The sequence below is a fragment of the Pagrus major genome, chromosome 12, assembly GCF_040436345.1.
Source record: "Pagrus major chromosome 12, Pma_NU_1.0".
In the NCBI taxonomy this organism is placed as follows: domain Eukaryota; kingdom Metazoa; phylum Chordata; class Actinopteri; order Spariformes; family Sparidae; genus Pagrus; species Pagrus major.
The window spans coordinates 23,643,223-23,664,681 of NC_133226.1; the positions used below are offsets into that span (position 1 = coordinate 23,643,223).

The 21,459-nt window shown below is 39.9% G+C and overlaps 3 protein-coding genes and 1 pseudogene across 4 annotated transcripts; 1 reads left to right on the forward strand and 3 right to left on the reverse strand.

Moving 5' to 3' along the window:
• The first annotated feature begins 6 nt into the window (after positions 1 to 6).
• On the forward strand, positions 7 to 2,837 carry nsa2 (NSA2 ribosome biogenesis homolog (S. cerevisiae)). The gene is made up of 6 exons (XM_073477919.1): positions 7 to 146; positions 1,126 to 1,313; positions 1,404 to 1,554; positions 1,688 to 1,867; positions 2,011 to 2,203; positions 2,526 to 2,837. Exons 1-6 carry the CDS (start codon positions 144 to 146, stop codon positions 2,591 to 2,593), a joined length of 783 nt encoding a protein of 260 aa, XP_073334020.1. The 5' UTR covers positions 7 to 143; the 3' UTR covers positions 2,594 to 2,837.
• Positions 2,838 to 3,575: 738 nt separating this feature from the next.
• tor1 (torsin family 1) lies at positions 3,576 to 8,215 on the reverse strand. 2 transcript variants are annotated; one of them, XM_073478032.1, is made up of 5 exons: positions 7,930 to 8,215; positions 5,681 to 5,946; positions 5,387 to 5,562; positions 5,028 to 5,155; positions 3,576 to 4,897 (listed from the first exon to the last, which is right to left on the reverse strand). In XM_073478032.1, the coding sequence occupies exons 1-5, from the start codon at positions 8,126 to 8,128 to the stop codon at positions 4,653 to 4,655; spliced, it is 1,014 nt and encodes a 337-aa protein (XP_073334133.1). In that variant the 5' UTR covers positions 8,129 to 8,215; the 3' UTR covers positions 3,576 to 4,652. The 2 variants fall into 2 exon arrangements, with proteins under 2 accessions (XP_073334133.1, XP_073334134.1); XM_073478033.1 differs by lacking the exon at positions 7,930 to 8,215 and adding an exon at positions 7,125 to 7,420.
• A 214-nt stretch (positions 8,216 to 8,429) lies between these two features.
• Positions 8,430 to 18,573, reverse strand: LOC141005734 (torsin-1A-like; annotated as a pseudogene).
• A 212-nt stretch (positions 18,574 to 18,785) lies between these two features.
• Positions 18,786 to 20,673, reverse strand: LOC141005872 (torsin-1A-like). Its single transcript, XM_073477922.1, has 4 exons — positions 20,366 to 20,673; positions 20,106 to 20,281; positions 19,749 to 19,873; positions 18,786 to 19,644 (listed from the first exon to the last, which is right to left on the reverse strand). Exons 1-4 carry the CDS (start codon positions 20,549 to 20,551, stop codon positions 19,403 to 19,405), a joined length of 729 nt encoding a protein of 242 aa, XP_073334023.1. The 5' UTR covers positions 20,552 to 20,673; the 3' UTR covers positions 18,786 to 19,402.
• Positions 20,674 to 21,459: the final 786 nt, after the last annotated feature.

Sequence of the window (21,459 nt, forward strand, 5' to 3'; positions counted from 1 at the left end):
CACTTCCTTTAAGTATCGGCTGCGGGGAAAACAACATCGAAAGGACCCCAGCCCCGAGTGAAAAACACCGAATATCGTGCGTCTTTACCAACTGTTACCACCTGCGACGTCTTCACTGTAACACCTAACTTCTTACACACAAAATGGTAAGAAGGCAAACCTTTAAAATCGTTTGTTTTTACTTTTATCACGTCGTATAACAGGTTAGCATGTTGTGCTAGCATTAGCAGTAGTTGACATGTGGCTCGGTGAAGCGCTGCTCCGCTCTGGTGTTGTGTTTAGTATTCACATTTAAAACATTTGTCACCCCTGAAAGAGATGCAGTTGAAATAATATGTGTATGAGCTACAACCTATACTTTCTTTTTCTTGTTTTCCTGAAAGTTAGCTTATTTGTATACGATCCACATGGTTTGCTAAGTTCTTAATGTCTGATCGGAGTTGAGTTTCTTACGTCGTCAAGTCCTTAAAGTGCAGCTTTGGCACTGGTGGTCATTACATTTCATCCAGTGTAGATCCATTTACAGTGCCTAGACATTTAGCTATTGAATAATAATAGGTCGCTAAGTTTTGCCTTAAATTAATTAATTTAAATTCACTCTGTCGGCATGTGAGAGCCGAGCGGAATTGTTTTTCACTACAACAATAATGAACAGATGGATTTCTCCAGGGTTGCAGTTAGCACTATCTGTTATTGATTGATTTGTCAATATTTGATTTCTTTTACCCCAAAGTGACGCCTTCAGATAGCTTGTCTGTCCAATCTTTAATCCCAAAATCAAAAACTTTGAATTTATAATAAAATCAAACACAGGAATGTATAAAATCCTCTCAACGTAGAAGCTGGAACCAAATAATTTTTGGCATTTTTGTTTGAAAAGTGACTGAAATTATTAAATAATAAGTAAGAAATGTGTTGTCACATTGGCACATTAGTGAATTAATCTAGATGGATTTGTTAAATAAAAGATGTTTAATACCAAAAATGACTTCTATTTGACTGATTGGATGTCAATTTTCACTCTTAAGCAGACTGTATTTTGGTCCTGGAAACTGTAGGTGTGTGATGTTTTTATACTTCACAATCGGGGTGAATTAAATTGCATGTGTGTTTTTTGTTTTGTAGCCCCAGAACGAGCACATTGAGTTACACCGTAAGCGGCATGGCTACCGCCTGGACCACCATGAGAAGAAAAGGAAGAAGGAGAGCCGTGAGGTTCATGAGCGGTCCCACAAAGCCAGGAAGTTGATCGGTTTGAAGGCCAAACTGTACCACAAACAGAGACATGCAGAGAAGATCCAGATGAAGAAGACGTGAGTATAAACAGAGGGAAAATGTTGGCTGTTTTTAAAAAAACAAACTATGGGAATTGCCTCCAACAATTCTGACTTGTATCTTTGCAGCATCAAAATGCATGAACAGAGGAAGACCAAGCAGAAGAACGATGATAAGACCCCAGAGGGAGCAGTGCCAGCCTACCTGCTGGACAGAGAGGGACAGTCCCGGGCTAAGGTCCTCTCCAACATGATCAAACAGAAGAGGAAAGAGAAGGCTGTAAGTATCTAATCATCTGCAGCCCCTTTATCTATAACATTTTTCATTTGTTAATTTTATAGTAATGATATAGATGTTTGGGGGAAAACATTAATTGGTTTCTAATCACTAATGTGTGTAATGTGTTCTGCAGGGCAAATGGGAGGTGCCCCTGCCAAAGGTGCGTGCCCAGGGAGAGACAGAAGTGCTTAAAGTCATCAAAACTGGAAAGAGACAAAAGAAAGCCTGGAAGAGAATGGTCACCAAAGTTTGCTTCGTCGGCGACGGCTTCACCCGTAAACCTCCAAAGTATGAGCGTTTCATCAGACCCATGGTAAGATTGCTTTTAAATGTCATGTTCTTATACACAGCACATTTTTTTGTGTACATTTAGGATTAAAGTTGAAGCTGAATTGTTGAATTTTGTTTCACATCAATGAACTCCTTAATGACCTCCCTCTCTTTATTCTTCTTTAGGGTTTGCGTTTTAAGAAGGCTCACGTCACACATCCCGAGCTTAAGGCCACATTCTGCCTGCCCATCCTCGGAGTGAAGAAGAACCCCTCGTCACCCCTCTACACCTCACTGGGAGTCATCACAAAAGGAACAGTGGTAGAGGTCAATGTCAGCGAGCTGGGCTTGGTTACACAAGGAGGAAAGGTTATCTGGGGTGAGTACTCATCAATCGATTGGTCTGTGTAGTTACACGCTCTTCAGTAATGTGTCTTTCACATACATTTGGAGCTGATTCAGTAACATTTGTGTAAACAATAAAACTCAGTTTCCATTTTCCGGTTAGAGGGTTAAACAGTGACTTGATAAACACAGGGAGATATTGATGTAGAAACACTATTTGGAAATAAAATCAAGACACAAGTGCTCAAGAATCATCCTATGATAAATTTTAAAGTGCAACATTGTATTTATTATATATAATACATCAGTGTGGTGTATGATAATGTTGTAACTGAAATGTTTCTTTTACTTCCCAGGTAAATATGCCCAGGTGACAAATAACCCAGAGAACGACGGCTGCATTAATGCAGTTCTGCTGGTATAAGACTCTTGACCTTTTATACAGACTGTGCCTGGTAACTCTTAATTTACACAAGGAGTGTTCACTACAACAAAGAACACAAAGATGCAACAAGCAATGGGCTTCTTATCACGGGACCATCAGGAAGATCGCTGATGCTGCACTTGGCAACACGACCGTATTTTGTAACAGCTGGAAGCTCAACGGAAAAGAAAATGGGGCGATTATTGTGTTAAATGTGATATAAATAAACTTGATATGACGTATACGTTTTTGGACTTTTGTCTTTTTCTTTGCTTGCTACTAAAATACTCTAATGCATTACAATATGAGAGCTTTATGGGTACAGTAAATATAAAACAGCATTACTCATCAATCCATGTTATAGCAGAGGTAGAGCTTTTGAGACAATAACTCTATTCTTATATGTAGTTTTACTACATACGTGCTGTTTTACTTAATATCAGCTACATGTCTTAACTGCAACTGCAACAGCAGAGGGACCAGGTCATACCTGAAACATCTACCAGAATCTATCACATGATGTCAACTGTTTCTGTCTTACATATAGGTGAGCGTTGGAGCTAGAGTTGCACTTTGCACAGTGGTGTTTCGCAAGCCATTTGATTATCACATAACTCCTATTAAAGTCCAAGTTTCCAGCTGCTTCATGAGGCTTTGTGCTCCTCCACCACATTAGGTGAATAGATTAGAGACCAATCTGAATGATTTGAGATCAAAGGAGAGAAATATTTGGATTTACTAAAATTTGGTTCATGAACATCAGACTGGTGTGCTGATCGTTGAGCTTGTCTGTCCATAAATAGTGGCTACATATGGTACATATGTAGCCATATCAGTGGTTGTGTAAATGAAACACCAGATTATGTTAAACCAAGCATTTTTCAGGGAATATATTTGAAATTAAGCATATTTCTAACCTTGAAAATATAACAGTTAAGACCGGCCCTTTTCCCAAACTTTCAATCATCACAGTAACAGCAAGAAAATTTCACATTTTATTTGCGATTTTTTCGTGAGGTGTGTTTTACAGCAGAGAAGCTCTCTACGATGTTTGTCCATAGTCCACTGGAGCTTCTTCATTAACAGGAAACTGAACAACTACATAGGAAATACATGACATTTTTTTATTACCCTTCAGAGTTTGAGAAACCAACAAAACATTTAGTTTCACAATACAGTGGACTCTGACTTAAGACTTCTTCCTCTTTATAGAGGGATTATAGTACAGAGTGTTGTTTTGAAAGAAACCTTTTAGCTGAATTTTAAATAATTGGATAATGAACCACTCTGTTATATACAATATCATCAGAATTTTGTATTTTCAAGAATAAAAAGGAAAATCAAGCTCTGGTAAAAATCAATGTTGTGAGAATTCTATCCTGAGGTCATAGACAGTGTCCAAAAACAATATGACAGTAAGGCAAAAATTACATCTGGAGACATTTTACTATGGACACATCCACATCAATTTATCATATTAATCAAATTAGATATTAAAGGTGTGCGGCTGCACGGTATAAAAAGCACATCTTGCTAATGTTGATTTCAATATGATACATTAAAAGTCATCTGCATTGTGTGTTTCTGTATCTGAATGGTGGGTCTTTGCTATAAGGCCATCTTTCACTGTCAATGTAAAATATTTCAGTAGATCTTAAAAAAAAGGGGAAATTAAAAAGGGGAAATTAAAAAGGGGTATATAAAAACAAATTCACAACAGTGACATGTCAGACTTTCTCTGACAAAAGGACACCCCCTGTTGGTCACTGGGGTTTGAAGTGGAGGTCAAACCCCTTAATCAGTTACACGGGATAGCGTTTCCAGTCTTATTATTTTTTAATCCGGCTGGCGCTGTGCTCTTTCAGCCTTCTCATTGAATGTAAGCGAGATGCAACATTGGAGAAGGTCTGCGACATCCTCCTCGTTGCCACAAGGTCAGACAGAGAAACCTCAGCTGAGACCTTTTAAGCCAGCTTCACTTCTTCTCTTTAGTCATTTGGCTTTTTTTTTTTTTAAAAAGTGCACGTAGTGATCAAACAGCATCCATCAGATGCCGACTTTATGTGTAGTAGTCCAACTTGCTCTCTATCGTTTTACAGCCTTTGACAGCGAACACTCTCTCAGATTTGGGGAAGTAGACTAGATCCCTGGCCACCTGGTCGGCCACATTTAGGTCTGGCTCAACTCCTTTGGCTTTCATCTCGGCCATGGCGCACTGGACGACGTGTTTGTACTCCAGAGGCAGGAACGGGACGAAGAAGTCCACCAGGTTCTTGTCAATCAAGCTTGTGTGCCACAAGCCACCTGAAGGAAGAAATCCACACAGACGCCCTCAATACCAAAATTCACATCCTTCATCAAATCTAGTTTCTGATGGATAATCATTCCAAAGTAAACAGCAACACAAAGAAGTATTTAAATAATTTTTACTCACTTTTCTTGTTGTTGAACACTGCTAGAGAGAGCGCCGTTTCCAGGTCTTTGAGCTCGATCTCTTCTCGTTGTCGTCCTTCTTTCCAAAAATCTAAAGCAGTCTGTATGATGCTGTCCGCTCCAGCATTGCTGAGAGGAAGATCAGACACAGGCAACACATTAGAAATGGCCTCTGATTAACTGTTGTCCACATTGACAAAAAAACAAAACAAAACATACAGATATACATCTTTAAGACCCTTTAAGATCTTTTAGTACTTGCGTTTAGAGTGACACTTTAATCATACAACATACACTTTAGCTCCCTGGATTGATACCTGTATGTGGTTCAAAAGGAAATGTTTGACTGGTCAGACTTACCTGAGGAAGATGAAGATGGCTTTCCGATAAGAAACTCCATCCAGTTTATCGTAGTAGTCCAGGTACGGCTTTATGCTGTCAATCAAGCCAGGATGCATCTTGTCCATCTCATCAAAGATGAACATGGAATGGGCACAGTTGGAGACATTACCTTTTATCCATTGCTGCAACTGAGACTGAGGTGAAACAACAGAACATGTATTTTTTTTTAAAGTCAGAAAGTACCACACCTGTGTACTTCAATTTACATTTAGGGCATTTGGCATTTTAAGGTATATGGAATTATCATACTACCTTGTAGGTATCTAATTGACTCGAATGTGGGAAGTGAAGTTCAGACGTGAAAACATGAACAAAGCTGCTGTCCATTCCCTCTTTGTAAATGCTGTCAGCAATCAGCTGACTAACAAAGTTCTTCCCTGTGCCGGTCCATCCGTGCAGCGAGAGCACCAGCGGCTTCTTCGGGTTGTCGTTGCTCATGAATCCATTCACAGCTTTCAGGATGATGCGTGACGCGATGTGCTGTCCAAACAGTTTGCTTTCCAGGTCAACATTGAGACCTAGAAAGAGCGCACAGCAGAAAGTCGACAGGGTTAGTGGCTGACAGAAAACACCTTTCTCGGCATCTCCCTCAGGAAAATGTTTAGCCTCCTTTTGTGTTATGATCCATTTAGAGACAGAAGTGTGTGAAAGTGCTTTACAAGTAACAGTAAAACTTTTAGAGCCTAATGCACACAAGAATATAAACATTGAAATTTAAATAATAAAGTATAAAACAATAACAAATGTGAATAGAGAAAAGGCAGTGAAACATTTTAACAAGAATAACATTTACATATTAATCTCAGATCTGAATTTAGTCAATAAGACTGTAACTGTTCTTATTCTCAGGCAGCTAAAGATGTGTTGCCAGAGCACCCGAGGGACCGTCCTGCTTCATCCTTTAGTTTCTTTTTTATCCTTTTGGAAATTATCTTTGTCGGTGACAATCATAAAACAAAAACAAATACAACATTACAATCAAAGACATTTAACCAAAAAGCACCTCACATCATCAACAACAATACAGAATAGAAATATGCCAAAATGGATTTGTTTAACAGGGCTGTAACTACATTGCAAGACCACTTTTTAAAAGTGCACTATGTAGTTTCTTGCGGAAGAAATTTTTTATGAAGAGAAATCTTCATTGACTGACTTTTTTTTTAACTGAAACAAACTCCCGTTGTTTTCATGACTGAATAAACAAACTGACAACAAAATTTCATACTATTTTACTTTGTTTACATGTGGCGGACCCTGCCACCTTTCTAGCTTCAAACAGTGTCCTGGGGACCTTATTTTCCTCTGGGAACAGCTTGTTTATCCAGTTATGGAAAACATAACTATTTCTCAGTTTGTATTTGTACCTCAATAATATTATAAGTATTAAAAAATCGAGTTTGAATTTCTTCTCCAAAACAACATCGTGTCCCTTTAAGCACAAATTCCACATTTTCATTTGGGAGGATTTACTTTGTGATAGCAAACTACATATCTGTGACCTTGTTGTTGAGAAGATAATTCAGAATTTATTACTCTCCTAGTTAAGTTTCGGTTTTGACGAGTCGGGTCATGCCATTTTTATTTTCATCCAGAAGACCGCACGTTGTGGAGAATCAACGTTACAGCTGTTTCTCCCTTTAGTAGCGTTAACACAGCAAAAGTGTTTAGACATTTGAATGGCGCACATGCTCACCTGTTGCATTGAAGGCTATCCATTTTGGATCACAACTTTCACGTAAATAATTCCAGATTGTCCGCCCCAGTGTTGCACCGACACCCAACACTACTGTTGTTGTGATCGGATCAAACGCGTTCACCAGCACGCCTGCCGTCGAAAAAACGTGTAAAAACAAAAACAAGTGTGCCGCTTTCATTGTCGAAACCGATTAATTCTTGACATCAATCGTATTTATCCGGTAAAACAATCATAACATCAGGGTAAAAACCGCGCCGCACCTGCAAGGCTAACTAGCTTGTTCCTTTGCAACGCGGAGCTTCCGCATACGTCATAAAGACGCGACAAAACACAACGAGCTCTGTTCAACACCACCAGAACCGTCTGACGAGTTAGAAAACGATGCGAATCTTTCCACTACACGGTTTTTACACGTTCACCGTCGAGAACACTTAATTCCTGACATCAAAATCGCATTTATCCTGTAAGACAACCATAACACCACGGCAGAAACGCGCCGAACCAGCAGGCTAACTAGCTTTTTACAACGGGCAACTTCTGTATACGTCATAAACACGCGACAAATCACAACGAGCTCTGTTCAACACCAAGTTAGAAAACGATGCATTTGCATTGTTATAGTTTAAGTTTGTACAATTTAGGTAATTGTTTAACGACGTAACAGAAGCACCCGCTCGGCTAACCTTAAACCAATCGCTGATATAAAAAAGACAACGTTAGCTTAACAGGTTTTTAAGCGTGAAAACATCAACAAGGAAACAAACATGGTGGCCAATGTGTTGGTCGGACACCTCTGTCTTACCTGTCCTGTTGAACGAAATCCACTCGGGTCGACAGCACTCGTGGAAATAGTAGAGGATGTTCTGGTAGCTGGCCAAGAAGCCCGTCAGAGCCGCAGCCATGCCGACCGCTATGCTGGTGCTGATGGGCTCGATCGCCTCCGTCATGCCGGAGCAGACGAGCATCCACAGCAGCAGGACGTGTCGCTTCCTCGGCTTCATTGCGCAAAGCTTCGCCAAACTGAGCTACAAAGAGTTGCGAGTGAGAGGCGAGCGAGTCCAGAAAGTGTTTGCCAAAGCGGGCTGAGTAAACACGGGAGAGAGGAGGAGGAGGAGGAGGAGGCGGTGCGGTTGTCAGGCACATCCGGAGCTGATGTGACGTCAGAGTCCAAAGGTTTTGGGTTCACCTGGGGCTGAATGAAGAATGTGCCTCTTTAATCACAATACATCCAAGATCAGCTCCAGTACTCACATGTAATAAATACCTCAGATTAAATAAAAGTGACAGACGCTTCAAAATGAATTGGTTTGATAAGGAGGAGTCAGTTTATTGATTCTGTGTGTCGCCTTCATACAAATCATACAAAGAAAGCATAATAGCTTCTTGGATCCTATAGGTCTATATATCGATTAAGATTTTCCCATTCATAAACTACACACTAACCTTGGTTCAATCCCTGCCCTGTGCATACATGGAAGCACCCATCTCACTGGCATACACACTTTAGGAAAATTAAAAATGTCACCTTCACCGGCTTTTCTTTTAACCTGATACACATTGTTTTCTTGGCATTCAATAAAAGACGTGACTTAATTATTGTTTTGAGCTCAGTATCCAGTTGTTTCTCTGCACTCCAGCTCTAAAACCAGGGAAAAGACCAAATAGTCTGTAAAACGGTAAGCTTAATTTCTTGACTTTTCCAGCCCTTCAATTTATCTCTTTATTTAAAAATTACTGCATCATCTGCATACATTAGTTGGGAATCAACATTACAATCAAAGACATTTAACCAAAAAGTGCCTCACATCATCAACAACAATACAGAATAGAAATATACCAAAATGCAATTGACAGACGCCCCATATCACAAGGATTTGTTTAACAGGGCTATAACTACATTGCAAATATTTCAGCCATTGCAAGACCACTTTTTAAAAGTGCACTATGTAGTTTCTTGCAGAAGAAATTTTTAATGAAGAGAAATCTTCATTGACTGACTTTTTTTTTTAATGGAAACAAACTCCTGTTGTTTTCATGACTGAATAAATTAACTGACCTTAAAAGGACAACACAATTTCATACTATTTTACTTTGTGTACTAAGCTTCATTTCTTGACTTTTCCAGCCCTTCAATTTATCTCTTTATTTAAAAATTACTGCATCATCTGCATACATTAGTGGGAATCAAATAGATCCAAGAATAGAGCCTTATGGGACCCCAACATGACATTCAAGGTAAGGATCTTTGGTACCATTAACACACACACACACATATATTGCTTTCTGATGGATAAATATGATTTAATCTATTGTACCCCCACTTGACTGAGAGTGTTTTTCTTTGTTAAGTGTCTGTTTGTTTCATACCCCTAATAATCATATGCATCCATCACATTACAACATTATATGTAGTATAACCTGCTTTCTATTGTCTTGCAGCCTTGTGAGGAGAACACTCTCTCAGATTTGGGGATATAGACTAATTCTTTGGCCACCTTCTCTGCCACATTGTAGTTTGGCTGATGTCCTTTGGCTTTCATCTCAGCCAAGACACACTGGACGACGTGACTGTACTCCAGAGGCAGAAACGGGACGAAGAAGTCCACCAGGTGCTTGTTAATCAAAACTGAATGCTGCAAGCCACCTACAGGAGGAGATTGAAAGGATACCATCAGTAGTTTTAAAAAAGCAAGGTTCTTTAACTCTTTTTCTGTGTGATGACTCAAACAAAAGCAATAGTGTACTCACTATTTTCATTAAATGCTGATATGGAGAGAGATAGTTCCAGGTCCTGAAGCTTGATATCTTTTCGAGTTCTTCCTTCTTTCCAGAAATCTAAAGTTTTCTGTGTGATGCTCGCCCCTCCAGCATTGCTAGGAGGACGATCAGAAACAAGAAACATATGAGAACTGGTACAGATTCCACAGGTAGATTATTCAAATATAAAGCAATAATTGTACAAATCCTTTGAAATGTTGTTGATGATACTTGATGGTACTTGATTACTGATAACGACAACAACAATAAAAAAATAAAACTTTTGTCTGACATTTATTAAGTGGCAATTTTAAAGTCTGATTGGTCAGACTGTGTTCATCCTCTCACCTGAGGAAGATGAAGATGGCTTTCCGATAAGAAACTCCATCCAGCTTGTTGTAGTGCTCCAGGTACGGCTGAATGGTGTCAATCAAGCCAGGATGCATCTTTTCCATCTCATCAAAGATGAACATGGAGCGTGCACAGTTGGTGACACTGTGTTTGATCTGCTGCTGTATCTGAGCCTGAAGAGAGACAGAAGCATATTTGATTCACACAGTTGGCCAAAAGGAACAGATTTCACTCTGTTTGAATTGTACCTGTCATACCTTATAGGTCTCAATTTCACTTGAATGTGGGAAGTGATGTAGAGAATTGAAAATATGAACAAATTTGCTGCCCGTTCCCTCTGAGTAGATGTTTTCAGCGATCAGTCTAGCAGCAAAGTTCTTCCCTGTGCCGGTCGGTCCGTGCAGAGAGAGAACCAGGGGCTTCTGTGGGTTGTTGTTGCTCATGAATCCAGCCACAGTGTTCAGGATGACATCTGCCGCAATGTGTTGTCCAAACAGTTTGTTTTCCAGGTCATCCCTGAGACCTAAAGAGTACACAGGAGAGACCTCTAATCACTCTGTACATGTTTATTTTTGGCTCCCTGGAAAGTTTTAAAAGGATTTTTTAGGGTATACAATAGTAAATAAAAAATGTATTCATTATTTGTTGTATAGTTACCACAGCACAAATAAAAACAAGAACTAAATTGTTCACAGCCAGGGTTTCAGAGACAGAAATCAGACGTCAAAATGCACAGGAATAATGAATACAAACATCAGAGAAGCCTACACAGTAAAAAAAAAAAAAAAAAAAGTTTGCAGAAAATACGGTAAAAAACTGTCAAATAGTAATGGTAAAAGACCATAAAATCCAAAACAGACTGCTGCTGAAGCAGCTACATTGATTTACCCTTAATCACAAACAGTGCTTGACCATAACTGTAAACTGTCATCATGTGTAGAAAACACAGTTAAGTGCCTTAAAATTAACGGTATTATTCTGACTATATGACAGATTTTGCTGATGTGTACGTTTAAATTATTCAGGCCTATTTCAAAGCTACCATTCTTGTCAAAGATCCTAGAGAAGGTGGTCTCTGAACAGCTGTCATTATTCCTGGATCAAAGTAATATCCATGAGACGTTTCAGTCTGGTTTCCGCAGACATCACTCTACGGAGACAGCCATCATTATGATGTCTGCTGATTCGGGAAAGTGCACTGTTCTAGTTCTTTTAGATCTGTCCTCAGCCTTTGACACCGTCGACCACCAAATCCTGCTGAGAAGACTGAGGGATGAAGTAGGACTGTCAGGTTCAGTTCTACATTGGTTCTCGTCTTACCTTTCTGGGCATAGCTTTAGTGTCACAGCTAACCAAATAAGGTCTGAGTCAGCACATCTGTTGTGTGGAGTCCCTCAAGGTTCTGTTTTGGGTCCTGTATTATTTCTGTTGTAGCTGATCCCTTTGGTAAAAATCATCCGGAGATTTTCTGATGTTTCGTACCACATATTTGCTGATGATATCCAGTTTTACTGCTCTTTCAAGCCAACTGAGCTCCAGAGGCTAAATTCCTTAGTTCATTGCTTGGTGGAGATAAAACAGTGGCTAAGTGATAACACCTTGCAGCTAAATGTGGACAAAACAGAAACACTGGTTATTGCCCCTGATGACTCCATCCCAGGGATTAACCAGTACTTGGGTGACTTGGGCCAGTCTGTTAAACCGAGCCTAAGAAACCTGGGTGTTGTGTTTGACAAAGACATGTCATTAGTGCAACACTGCAAACAGCTGACCAAAAATTGCTTTTTTCAACTGAGGAAAATCTCCAAACTCAGGAAAATGGTGTCACAAAATGATTTGGAGCTGATCATTCATGCTTTTGTGTCTTCGCGTTTAGACTATTGTAATAGTTTGTTTTCATGTCTAAACAAGAAGGAGCTGTCTCGCCTGCAGTTAGTGCAAAACTCTGCAGCGAGAATTCTGACCCGCTCTAATAGGAGGACTCACATAACCCCTATTCTTAAAGCTCTTCATTGGCTGCCAGTTTCCTCTAGGATCAATTTTAAAATTCTGGTTTTAACTTTCAGAGCATTGCATGGTCAGGCTCCACCTTACATCAGTGATCTGATCCAGCCTTACACCCCAGCTCGGGATCTGAGGTCCGTGGATCAGAATCTACTGATGGTGCCACGCACTCGTTTTCGGACCAGAGGAGACCGATCCTTCCAGGCTGTTGTTCCCAGGCTTTGGAACGATCTTCCGCTCTCTCTGCGTTCGATGGAGTCTGTTGACTCCTTCAAAAGGCAACTTAAGACCTATTTATTTGTTAAGGTTTTTGCTTAATTGTCTTGGGGCTGCTATGATTGTCACTGAGTTGTCTTGGCCTTTTAAACTTAAATTTTGTATGTACTTTTAACTGTGTATTGTTTTTGTTGAAACTGTAAAGCACTTTGTGACCCTGGTCTGTGAAGGGCGCTGTATAAATAAAGCTTACTTACTACTTACTTACTTACTTAAATTAAAGGGTTAGGTATAGGTATAAAACCTTTCCCCATTCAGCACAATCATGACTTAACTTCTACAGAAAAAATATTATACGTTTGTTTAAAAGTCTGATTTCAGGGTAATATTGTATGGTTTAATATGATTTACTGTCAGGTTTCAGGGTTGGCAAGTATGACTCTATGACTCTATCTATCTGTTAAAGCAAACAATTACAGATTTTTGTCCCCTCAAGTTACAAAAGTCTACAAACATAACTGTCTTCACATTTACGTGCCTCACATCCTCACATTCTGCCTTGAAGGATATCCATGTTGAATCACAGCTTTCATGTGGAATGTCCACCTTCTTCCAAAACTTCTTGAAAAAGTTAAACATTTCTTCGAATGGATTAAAGGTGTGTACGAGGACACTGGTTGTCAAAACAACGTGTAAAAACAAATATATCAGCACTGGTTTCATCATTGAAAACCACTTAGTTCTTGCGGTCAGCAGTTTTTATGTCGGATAAAACAATCTTACCACAATGAGACCAAAATTATTCAGCTGACTGAAACCTCTTCTATGGCGATCACTTCTGTCAATGTGAACCGGTCCAGCAACTTTTGTCATGTATGTCAACGTGTTCCTGAAAACGTTTACCGACACACCCTATAAGAAGGGGAAGTTAGATTTTAATGATCGTTGAATGTAAACAAAAGTCTAGTTCACCATGTGCTTTGTTTTAATATGATTAATTGTAACTTTATTTAGGTTAAGTTGAGTGCTGGTGAAGTAGGCTTGTAAACCTGGTGAAGAAATGAATACTTTGTTTAAACTGAGTATATCGCTGTGTGTTAATTAATTTGTATTTAATCAAACAACCCCACAGCAAAACATGAGCCATGAAATATTCCAGTCTGGGAATACTGTCTGTGAATTCAACACCCACAGATTTGTAGCAAATATTTGCTTAAATCATATGCAGGAGATGTCACATAGCTAGAAATAGAGCAACACTTCATAGATTGGTTTCAAGTTTAAAATTAAAGCTGCAAGCAGCGATGAACGGGCCCTCGCAGGCCACGCGGGTCAGGGCGTGCTGCTGTCGAGGCGTGCTCCTTAGCCGGACCCATTGCCCCGTTATTGTGCGCGCATGTCTTAACGGATAGCCAAAAACGGTTTTGTGTTGATAATAGCGCCACCTGCTGGTGATTTTTGGTGTGTGAGTTACAGATGCCAGTCTATACCACCCCAATCAGTTTCATATCCATAAGTGTTATGGTGTGGGCACAGTGCCAATTATAAAATGAAACTGCCACCAGAGCGCCACCTAGTGTCAGAGTGGTAAGACCTTTGTCAACTGGCCTCAGGGGGGTATTGGCAATGAGTATACCAGGTTTCGTGTTAATCCAAGCAACCGATGTGGAGATATAAAATACTTCAATTGAAAGAGCGCCACCTAGTGGTCATCGCCTAATATTTTGCACAGAGCATAAGGGGCTCAGGTGGAAGTAGTATCCTGAGTTTCATGTCATTTGGACACACCAATGTGGAGATATGCAACACTTCCTGTTTTGACCCGAGTCCACAGGAAGTTGTTATTTAATAACTTGAGTATTCTTTGGCGTATCAAAATTCTTTTAATAACTTTTTGTCAGGAGGGTCCAACGATGCTGTTTGCAAAGTTTGGTGCAAATTGGTGAAATTGGTGAAAGTGGGCGTGGCCTACATCACACAGTCCAGCTGAATTCAGGGAACACGTAGATATAAGGTTTAACAATGTGCACCATATTATGTGGGAGTTATTAGGCAAAAACGGTTTGTGTTGATGATAGCGCCACCTGCTGGTCATTTTTGGTGCGTGAGTTACAGGGGCCGGTCTATACCACCCCTGTCAATTTCATATCCATAAGTGTTATGGTGTGGGCACAGTGCCAAATATAAAAAGAAACTGCCACCAAAGCGCCACCTAGTGTCAGATCGGTCACCCCTTTGTCAGCTGTCCTCAGGAGGGCAGTGGCAATGAGTGTACCAAGTTTTGTGTTAATCCGACCAACCGATGTCGAGAGATAAAATAGTTCAATTTAAAGAGCGCCACCTAGTGGTCATCAACCAAAATTTAGCACAGAGCCTTTGGGCCTCATGAGGAAGTAGGATCCTGAGTTTGACGTCATTTGGACAAACCAATGTGGAGATATGCAACACTTTCTGTTTTGACTGTAATCTACAGGAAGTTGTTACTTAATAACTTGAGTATTCTTTGGAATATCAAAATTCTTTTAATAACTTTTTGTCAGGAGTGTCCACAGATGCTGTGTGCAAAGTTTGGTGCAAATTGGTGAAATTGCCTGGGAGGAGTTCGAAAAGTAGGTTTGCGACATTTCACGAGCTAGCGAAAAAAAACGCCAGGCGCAAATGGGCGTTGCCTATATCCTGAGATGCAGCACAATTCACTGAACGCGTGGATATAAGGTTTTTGAATGTGCGGCAAAGTATGTGGGAGTTATTTGCCAAAACGCACTTTCCTTGATAATAGCGCCACCTAGTGGTGCAAGTTCACAACAACAACAGATTATCAAATAATGTCAGATCTGAATTTAGTCCCTATGAATCAATAAGACTGTAACTGTTCTTATTCTCAGGCAGCTAAAGATGTGTTACCAGAGCACCCGAGGGACCGTCCTGCTTCATCCGTTAGTTTCTTTTTTATCCTTTTGGAAATTATTTTTGTCGGTGACAATCATAAAACAAAAACAACTACAACATTACAATCAAAGACATTTAACCAAAAAGTGCCTCACATCATCAACAACAATACAGAATAGAAATATACTAAAATGGATTTGTTTAACAGGGCTGTAACTGCATTGCAAACATGTCAGCCATTGCAAGACCACTTTTTAAAAGTGCACTATGTAGTTTCTTGCGGAAGAAATTTTTTATGAAGAGAAATCTTCATTGACTGACTTTTTTTTTTAACGGAAACAAACTCCCGTTGTTTTCATGACTGAATAAACAAACTGACCTTAAAGGACAACACAATTTCATACTATTTTACTTTGTGTACATGTGGCGGACCCTGCCACCTTTCTAGCTTCAAACAGTGTCCTGGAGACCTTATTTTCCTCTGAGAACAGCTTGTTTATCCAGTTATGGAAAAGATAACTATTTCTCAGTTTGTATTTTTACCTCAATAATATTGTAAGTATTTAAAAATCGAGTTTGATTTTCTTCTCCAAAACAACATTGTGTCCTTTTAAGCACAAATTCCACATTTTCATTTGGGAGGATTTACTTTGTGATAGCAAACTACATATCTGTGACCTTGTTGTTGAAAAGATAATTCAGAATTTATTACTCTCCTAGTTAAGTTTCGGTTTTGACGAGTCAGGTCATGCCATTTTTATTATCATCCAGACCGCACATTGTGGAGAATCAACGTTACAGCTGTTTCTCCCTTTAGTAGCGTTAACACAGCAAAAGTGTTTACACATCTGAGTGGCGCACATGCTCACCTGTTGCATTGAAGGCTATCCAATTTGAATCACAACTTTCACGTAAATAATTCCAGATTGTCCGCCCCAGTGTTGCACTGACACCCAACACTACTGTTGTTGTGATCGGATCAAACGCGTTCACCAGCACGCATGGAAAAACGTGTAAAAACAAAAACAAGTGTGCCGCTTTCATTGTCGAAACCGATTAATTCTTGACATCAATCGTATTTATCCGGTAAAACAATCAGAACACCAGGGTAAAAACCGCGCCGCACCTGCAAGGCTAAAACTAGATTCTTCCTTTGCAACGCGGAGCTTCCGCATACGTCATAAAGAGAGAGGCACCTGGCTGCAGGCCTCCACTGTGAAGTCGCTTCCGGTGCAGGCTCCACTGTTAGGACACCTCCACTGTCAGAACCGGAAGTGACGACATTTAAAGCTGGATTTCACCTGCCTTTTCATTCGAGAGAGACCAGCGAGTGAGCATGGGTTCCTGATTTTTATTATCCGCAGAAAGTAAATGCATGGTTTCTTGTGTTCTTCGTCAATATAGGTGCCGTAAAATAATAATGATATAGAAGTCACTAATGATGCAAATTACGAATGTTACATGTCGGCTTGGGTTGTTGTTTTGAAGCAAAGTTAGATAACGTCAAAGTTAACTTTCACCAATGGCGGTTAGCATCAACACCGTAAATTATCAGGGATTATTAACTGTATAGTGCATAACCTAAAGTAACTATTCGCATTTGTTTGTATGTAACGTTATAAAACATTTTTGTAAACTCTCCTTGCATTAGCTGGGCATCGTCACAAAGTTGAAAACGTGTCTTTCTGAACTCACAAACGTGATATGTGAGACAGCCAAGCTGCCAACACGATGCAACACACCACGATGTTTTGCCAGAGGTCGACTAGCTAATTAGTGATGTCACCTGTTTAAGTGCACTAGTGGAATCAAAATGTGGCAGGACTACATGGCAAATTTTTACTTTTTTATTTTTCCACCTCTGTTGTATAATACAGTATATAAACAAAACAAACAGTAACTGAAATAACTGAGAAGTAGCTTCTGCACCATCAGTACTTTTATTTTTGATACTGAGGAAGGAAATACACATTTAGAGTGACGTCTGAGAAGGGCCCTCTGACCTCCAGACTGACTGATGGGATCTTTTCTTTTTCTTTTTGGAGCTTGTGTTTTGAATATTACAACTGATCATTTTGCTTATCTATATATTTTCAGGAAGAAGAGCAGCAGGCTGAGGTCTCAGTCAGACCTGCCGATGTGGACACACCAGTGGAAGGGGTACGCTTTTTCACAGCATCTATTGGTCAGATACTGTTGGTGCAGCAGCTAAGTACAGACATCTTTCTTTCTGTCTTTTCCATAGGACTCGGTTGAAGATTGCATTTTTCACGATTGCAGACATGCAGCAGAGTGGGTTGAGGCCAACAGACAACTGTTGTCTGCCAAAGTGGACCTGCCTGATGTTCTGTGCTTGGGGGAGGAGAAACAGGCTGAGGCTGCTCTGCAATATGGGAGGGTGTGGAAAGAAGAGGTGGATGAGCATGAAAAGGAAGCAATCCTGGAGCCCTTCAAGTTCACGTTTTACAATACTGAGGACACGTGGACATTCTGTGAAGAAATAATGGACAGAAGAAATTATTTGGCCTATTGTAAATGTCACACAGATGAGTGAGTTTGTGTTAGAATAAAGAATAAAGGGCTACAGAACATTTAATCATGTTGTGACTTGGTGTGTTTTTTGTTTTTCTCATGGATCACTTAATAATTCTAACTAGCTTATTATTTTTTTTTACAACGGGCAACTTCTGTATACGTCATAAACACGCGACAAATCACAACGAGCTCTGTTCAACACCAAGTTAGAAAACGATGCATTTGCATTGTTATAGTTTAAGTTTGTACAATTTAGGTAATTGTTTAACGACGTAACAGAAGCACCCGCTCGGCTAACCTTAAACCAATCGCTGATATAAAAAGACAAAGTTAGCTTAACAGGTTTTAAGCGTGAAAACATCAACAAGGAAACAAATATGGTGGCCAATGTGTTGGTCGGGCACCTCTGTCTTACCTGTCCTGTTGAACGAAATCCACTCGGGTCGACAGCACTCGTGGAAAATAGTAGAGGATGTTCTGGTAGCTGGCTAAGAAGCCCGTCAGAGCCGCAGCCATGCCGACCGCTATGCTGGTGCTGATGGGCTCGATCGCCTCCGTCATGCCGGAGCAGACGAGCATCCACAGCAGCAGGACGTGTCGCTTCCTCGGCTTCATTGCGCAAAGCTTCGCCAAAATCAGCTACAAAGAGTTGCAAGTGAGAGGCGAGCGAGTCCAAAAAGTGTTTGCCAAAGCGGGCTGAGTAAACACAGGAGAGAGGAGGAGGAGGAGGCGGTGCGGTTGTCAGGCACATCCGGAGCTGATGTGACGTCAGAGTCCAAAGGTTTTGGATTCACTTGGGGCTGAATGAAGAATGTGCCTCTTTTATCACAATACATCCAAGATCAGCTCCAGTACTCACATGTTATAGATACCTCAGATTAAATAAAAGTGACAGACACTTCAAAATGAGTTGGTTTGATAAGGACGAGTCAGTTTATTGATTCTGTGGGTTCCTGCCCTGTGCATACATGGAAGCACCCATCTCACTGGCATACACGCTTTAGGAAAATTAAAAATGTGGTGAAGAAATTTAGAAAAAGTAAATGTAGAATCTAGTGTGGCCCCAAGATACCTGAACTCGTTTACAATGTTAAGCTCCTCACCTTTTCTTGGCATTCAATAAAAGACGTGACTTAATTATTGTTTTGAGCTCAGTATCCAGTTGTTTCTCTGCACTCCAGCTCTAAAAACAGGGAAAAGACCAAATAGTCTGTAAAACGGTAAGCTTCATTTCTTGACTTTTCCAGCCCTTCAATTTATCTCTTTATTTAAAAATTACTGCATCATCTGCATACATTGGTTGGGAATCAAATAGATCCAAGAATAGAGCCTTATGGGACCCCAACATGACATTCAAGGTAAGGATCTTTGGTACCGTTAACACACACACACATATATTGCTTTCTGATGGATAAATATGATTTAATCTATTGTACCCCCACTTGACTGAGAGTGTTTTTCTTTGTTAAGTGTCTGTTTGTTTCATACCCCTAATAATCATATGCATCCATCACATTACAACATTATATGTAGTATAACCTGCTTTCTATTGTCTTGCAGCCTTGTGAGGAGAACACTCTCTCAGATTTGGGGATATAGACTAATTCTTTGGCCACCTTATCTGCCAAGTTGTGGTTTGGCTGAAGTCCTCTGGCTTTCATCTCAGCCAAGACACACTGGACGACGTGACTGTACTCCAGAGGCAGAAACGGGACGAAGAAGTCCACCAGGTGCTTGTTAATCAAAACTGAATGCTGCAAGCCACCTACAGGAGGAGATTGAAAGGATACCATCAGTAGTTTTAAAAAAGCAAGGTTCTTTAACTCTTTTTCTGTGTGATGACTCAAACAAAAGCAATAGTGTACTCACTATTTTCATTAAATGCTGATATGGAGAGAGATAGTTCCAGGTCCTGAAGCTTGATATCTTTTCGAGATCTTCCTTCTTTCCAGAAATCTAAAGTTGTCTGTGTGATGCTCGCCCCTCCAGCATTGCTAGGAGGACAATCAGAAACAAGAAACATATGAGAACTGGTACAGATTCCACAGGTAGATTATTCAAATATAAAGCAATGATTGTACAAATCCTTTGAAATGTTGTTGATAATACTTGATGGTACTTGATTACTGATAACGACAACAACAATAAAAAAATAAAACTTTTGTCTGACATTTATTAAGTGGCAATTTTAAAGTCTGATTGGTCAGACTGTGTTCATCCTCTCACCTGAGGAAGATGAAGATGGCTTTCCGATAAGAAACTCCATCCAGCTTGTTGTAGTGCTCCAGGTACGGCTGAATGGTGTCAATCAAGCCAGGATGCATCTTTTCCATCTCATCAAAGATGAACATGGAGCGTGCACAGTTGGTGACATTGTGTTTGATTTGCTGCTGTATCTGAGCCTGAAGAGAGACAGAAGCATATTTGATTCACACAGTTGGCCAAAAGGAACAGATTTCACTCTGTTTGAATTGTACCTGTCATACCTTATAGGTCTCAATTTCACTTGAATGTGGGAAGTGATGTAGAGAATTGAAAATATGAACAAATTTGCTGTTCATTCCCTCTGAGTAGATGTTTTCAGCGATCAGTCTAGCAGCAAAGTTCTTCCCTGTGCCGGTCGGTCCGTGCAGAGAGAGAACCAGGGGCTTCTGTGGGTTGTTGTTGCTCATGAATCCAGCCACAGTGTTCAGGATGACATCTGCCGCAATGTGTTGTCCAAACAGTTTGTTTTCCAGGTCATCCCTGAGACCTAAAGAGTTCACAGGAGAGACCTCTAATCACTCTGTACAAGTTTATTGTTGGCTCCCTGGAGAGTTTTAAAAGGATTTTTTATGGTATACAATAGTAAATAAAAAATGTATTCATTACTTGTTGTATAGTTACCACAGCACAAATAAAAACAGGAACCAAATTGTTCACAGCCAGGGTTTCAGAGACAGAAATCGGACGTCAAAATGCACAGGAATGTTGAATACAAACATCAGAGAAGCCTACACAGTAAAAAAAAAAAAAAAAAAGTTTGCAGAAAATACGGTAAAAAACTGTCAAATAGTAACGGTAAAAGACCATAAAATCCAAAACAGACTGCTGCTGAAGCAGCTACATTGATTTACCCTTAATCACAAACAGTGCTTGACCATAACTGTAAACTGTCATCATGTGTAGAAAACACAGTTAAGTGCCTGAAAATTAACAGTATTATTCTGACTATATGACTATATATGTCCATTCAGCACAATCATGACTTAACTTCTGCAGAAAAAAGATGTTCAAAATATTATACGTTTGTTTAAAAATCTGATTTCAGGGTAATATTGTATGGTTTAATATGATTTACTGTCAGGTTTCAGGGTTGGCAAGTATGACTCTATATGACTATCTATCTGTTAAAGTGAACAATTACAGATTTTTGTCCCCTCAAGTTACAAAAGTCTACTGTCTTCACATTTACGTGCCTCACATCCTCACCTTCTGCCTTGAAGGATATCCATGTTGAATCACAGCTTTCATGTGGATTGTACACCTTCTTCCACAACTTCTTGAAAATGTTGAACATTTCTTTGAATGGATTAAAGGT

Coding starts and splice junctions, on each gene's coding strand:
- nsa2 (XM_073477919.1), top strand. Junction 1,314..1,403: donor AAGATCCAGATGAAGAAGAC/GTGAGTATAAAC, acceptor GTATCTTTGCAG/CATCAAAATGCATGAACAGA. Junction 1,555..1,687: donor AGAAGAGGAAAGAGAAGGCT/GTAAGTATCTAA, acceptor TGTGTTCTGCAG/GGCAAATGGGAGGTGCCCCT.
- tor1 (XM_073478032.1), bottom strand. CDS start 8,128: ATGAAGCCGAGGAAGCGACACGTCCTGCTGCTGTGGATGCTCGTCTGC. Junction 5,563..5,680: donor GTCAATTAGATACCTACAAG/GTAGTATGATAA, acceptor GTTTCACCTCAG/TCTCAGTTGCAGCAATGGAT. Junction 5,156..5,386: donor GCCATCTTCATCTTCCTCAG/GTAAGTCTGACC, acceptor TCTTCCTCTCAG/CAATGCTGGAGCGGACAGCA.
- LOC141005872 (XM_073477922.1), bottom strand. CDS start 20,551: ATGAGCAACAACAACCCACAGAAGCCCCTGGTTCTCTCTCTGCACGGA. Junction 19,874..20,105: donor GCCATCTTCATCTTCCTCAG/GTGAGAGGATGA, acceptor TTGTCCTCCTAG/CAATGCTGGAGGGGCGAGCA. Junction 19,645..19,748: donor ATCAGCATTTAATGAAAATA/GTGAGTACACTA, acceptor CTCCTCCTGTAG/GTGGCTTGCAGCATTCAGTT.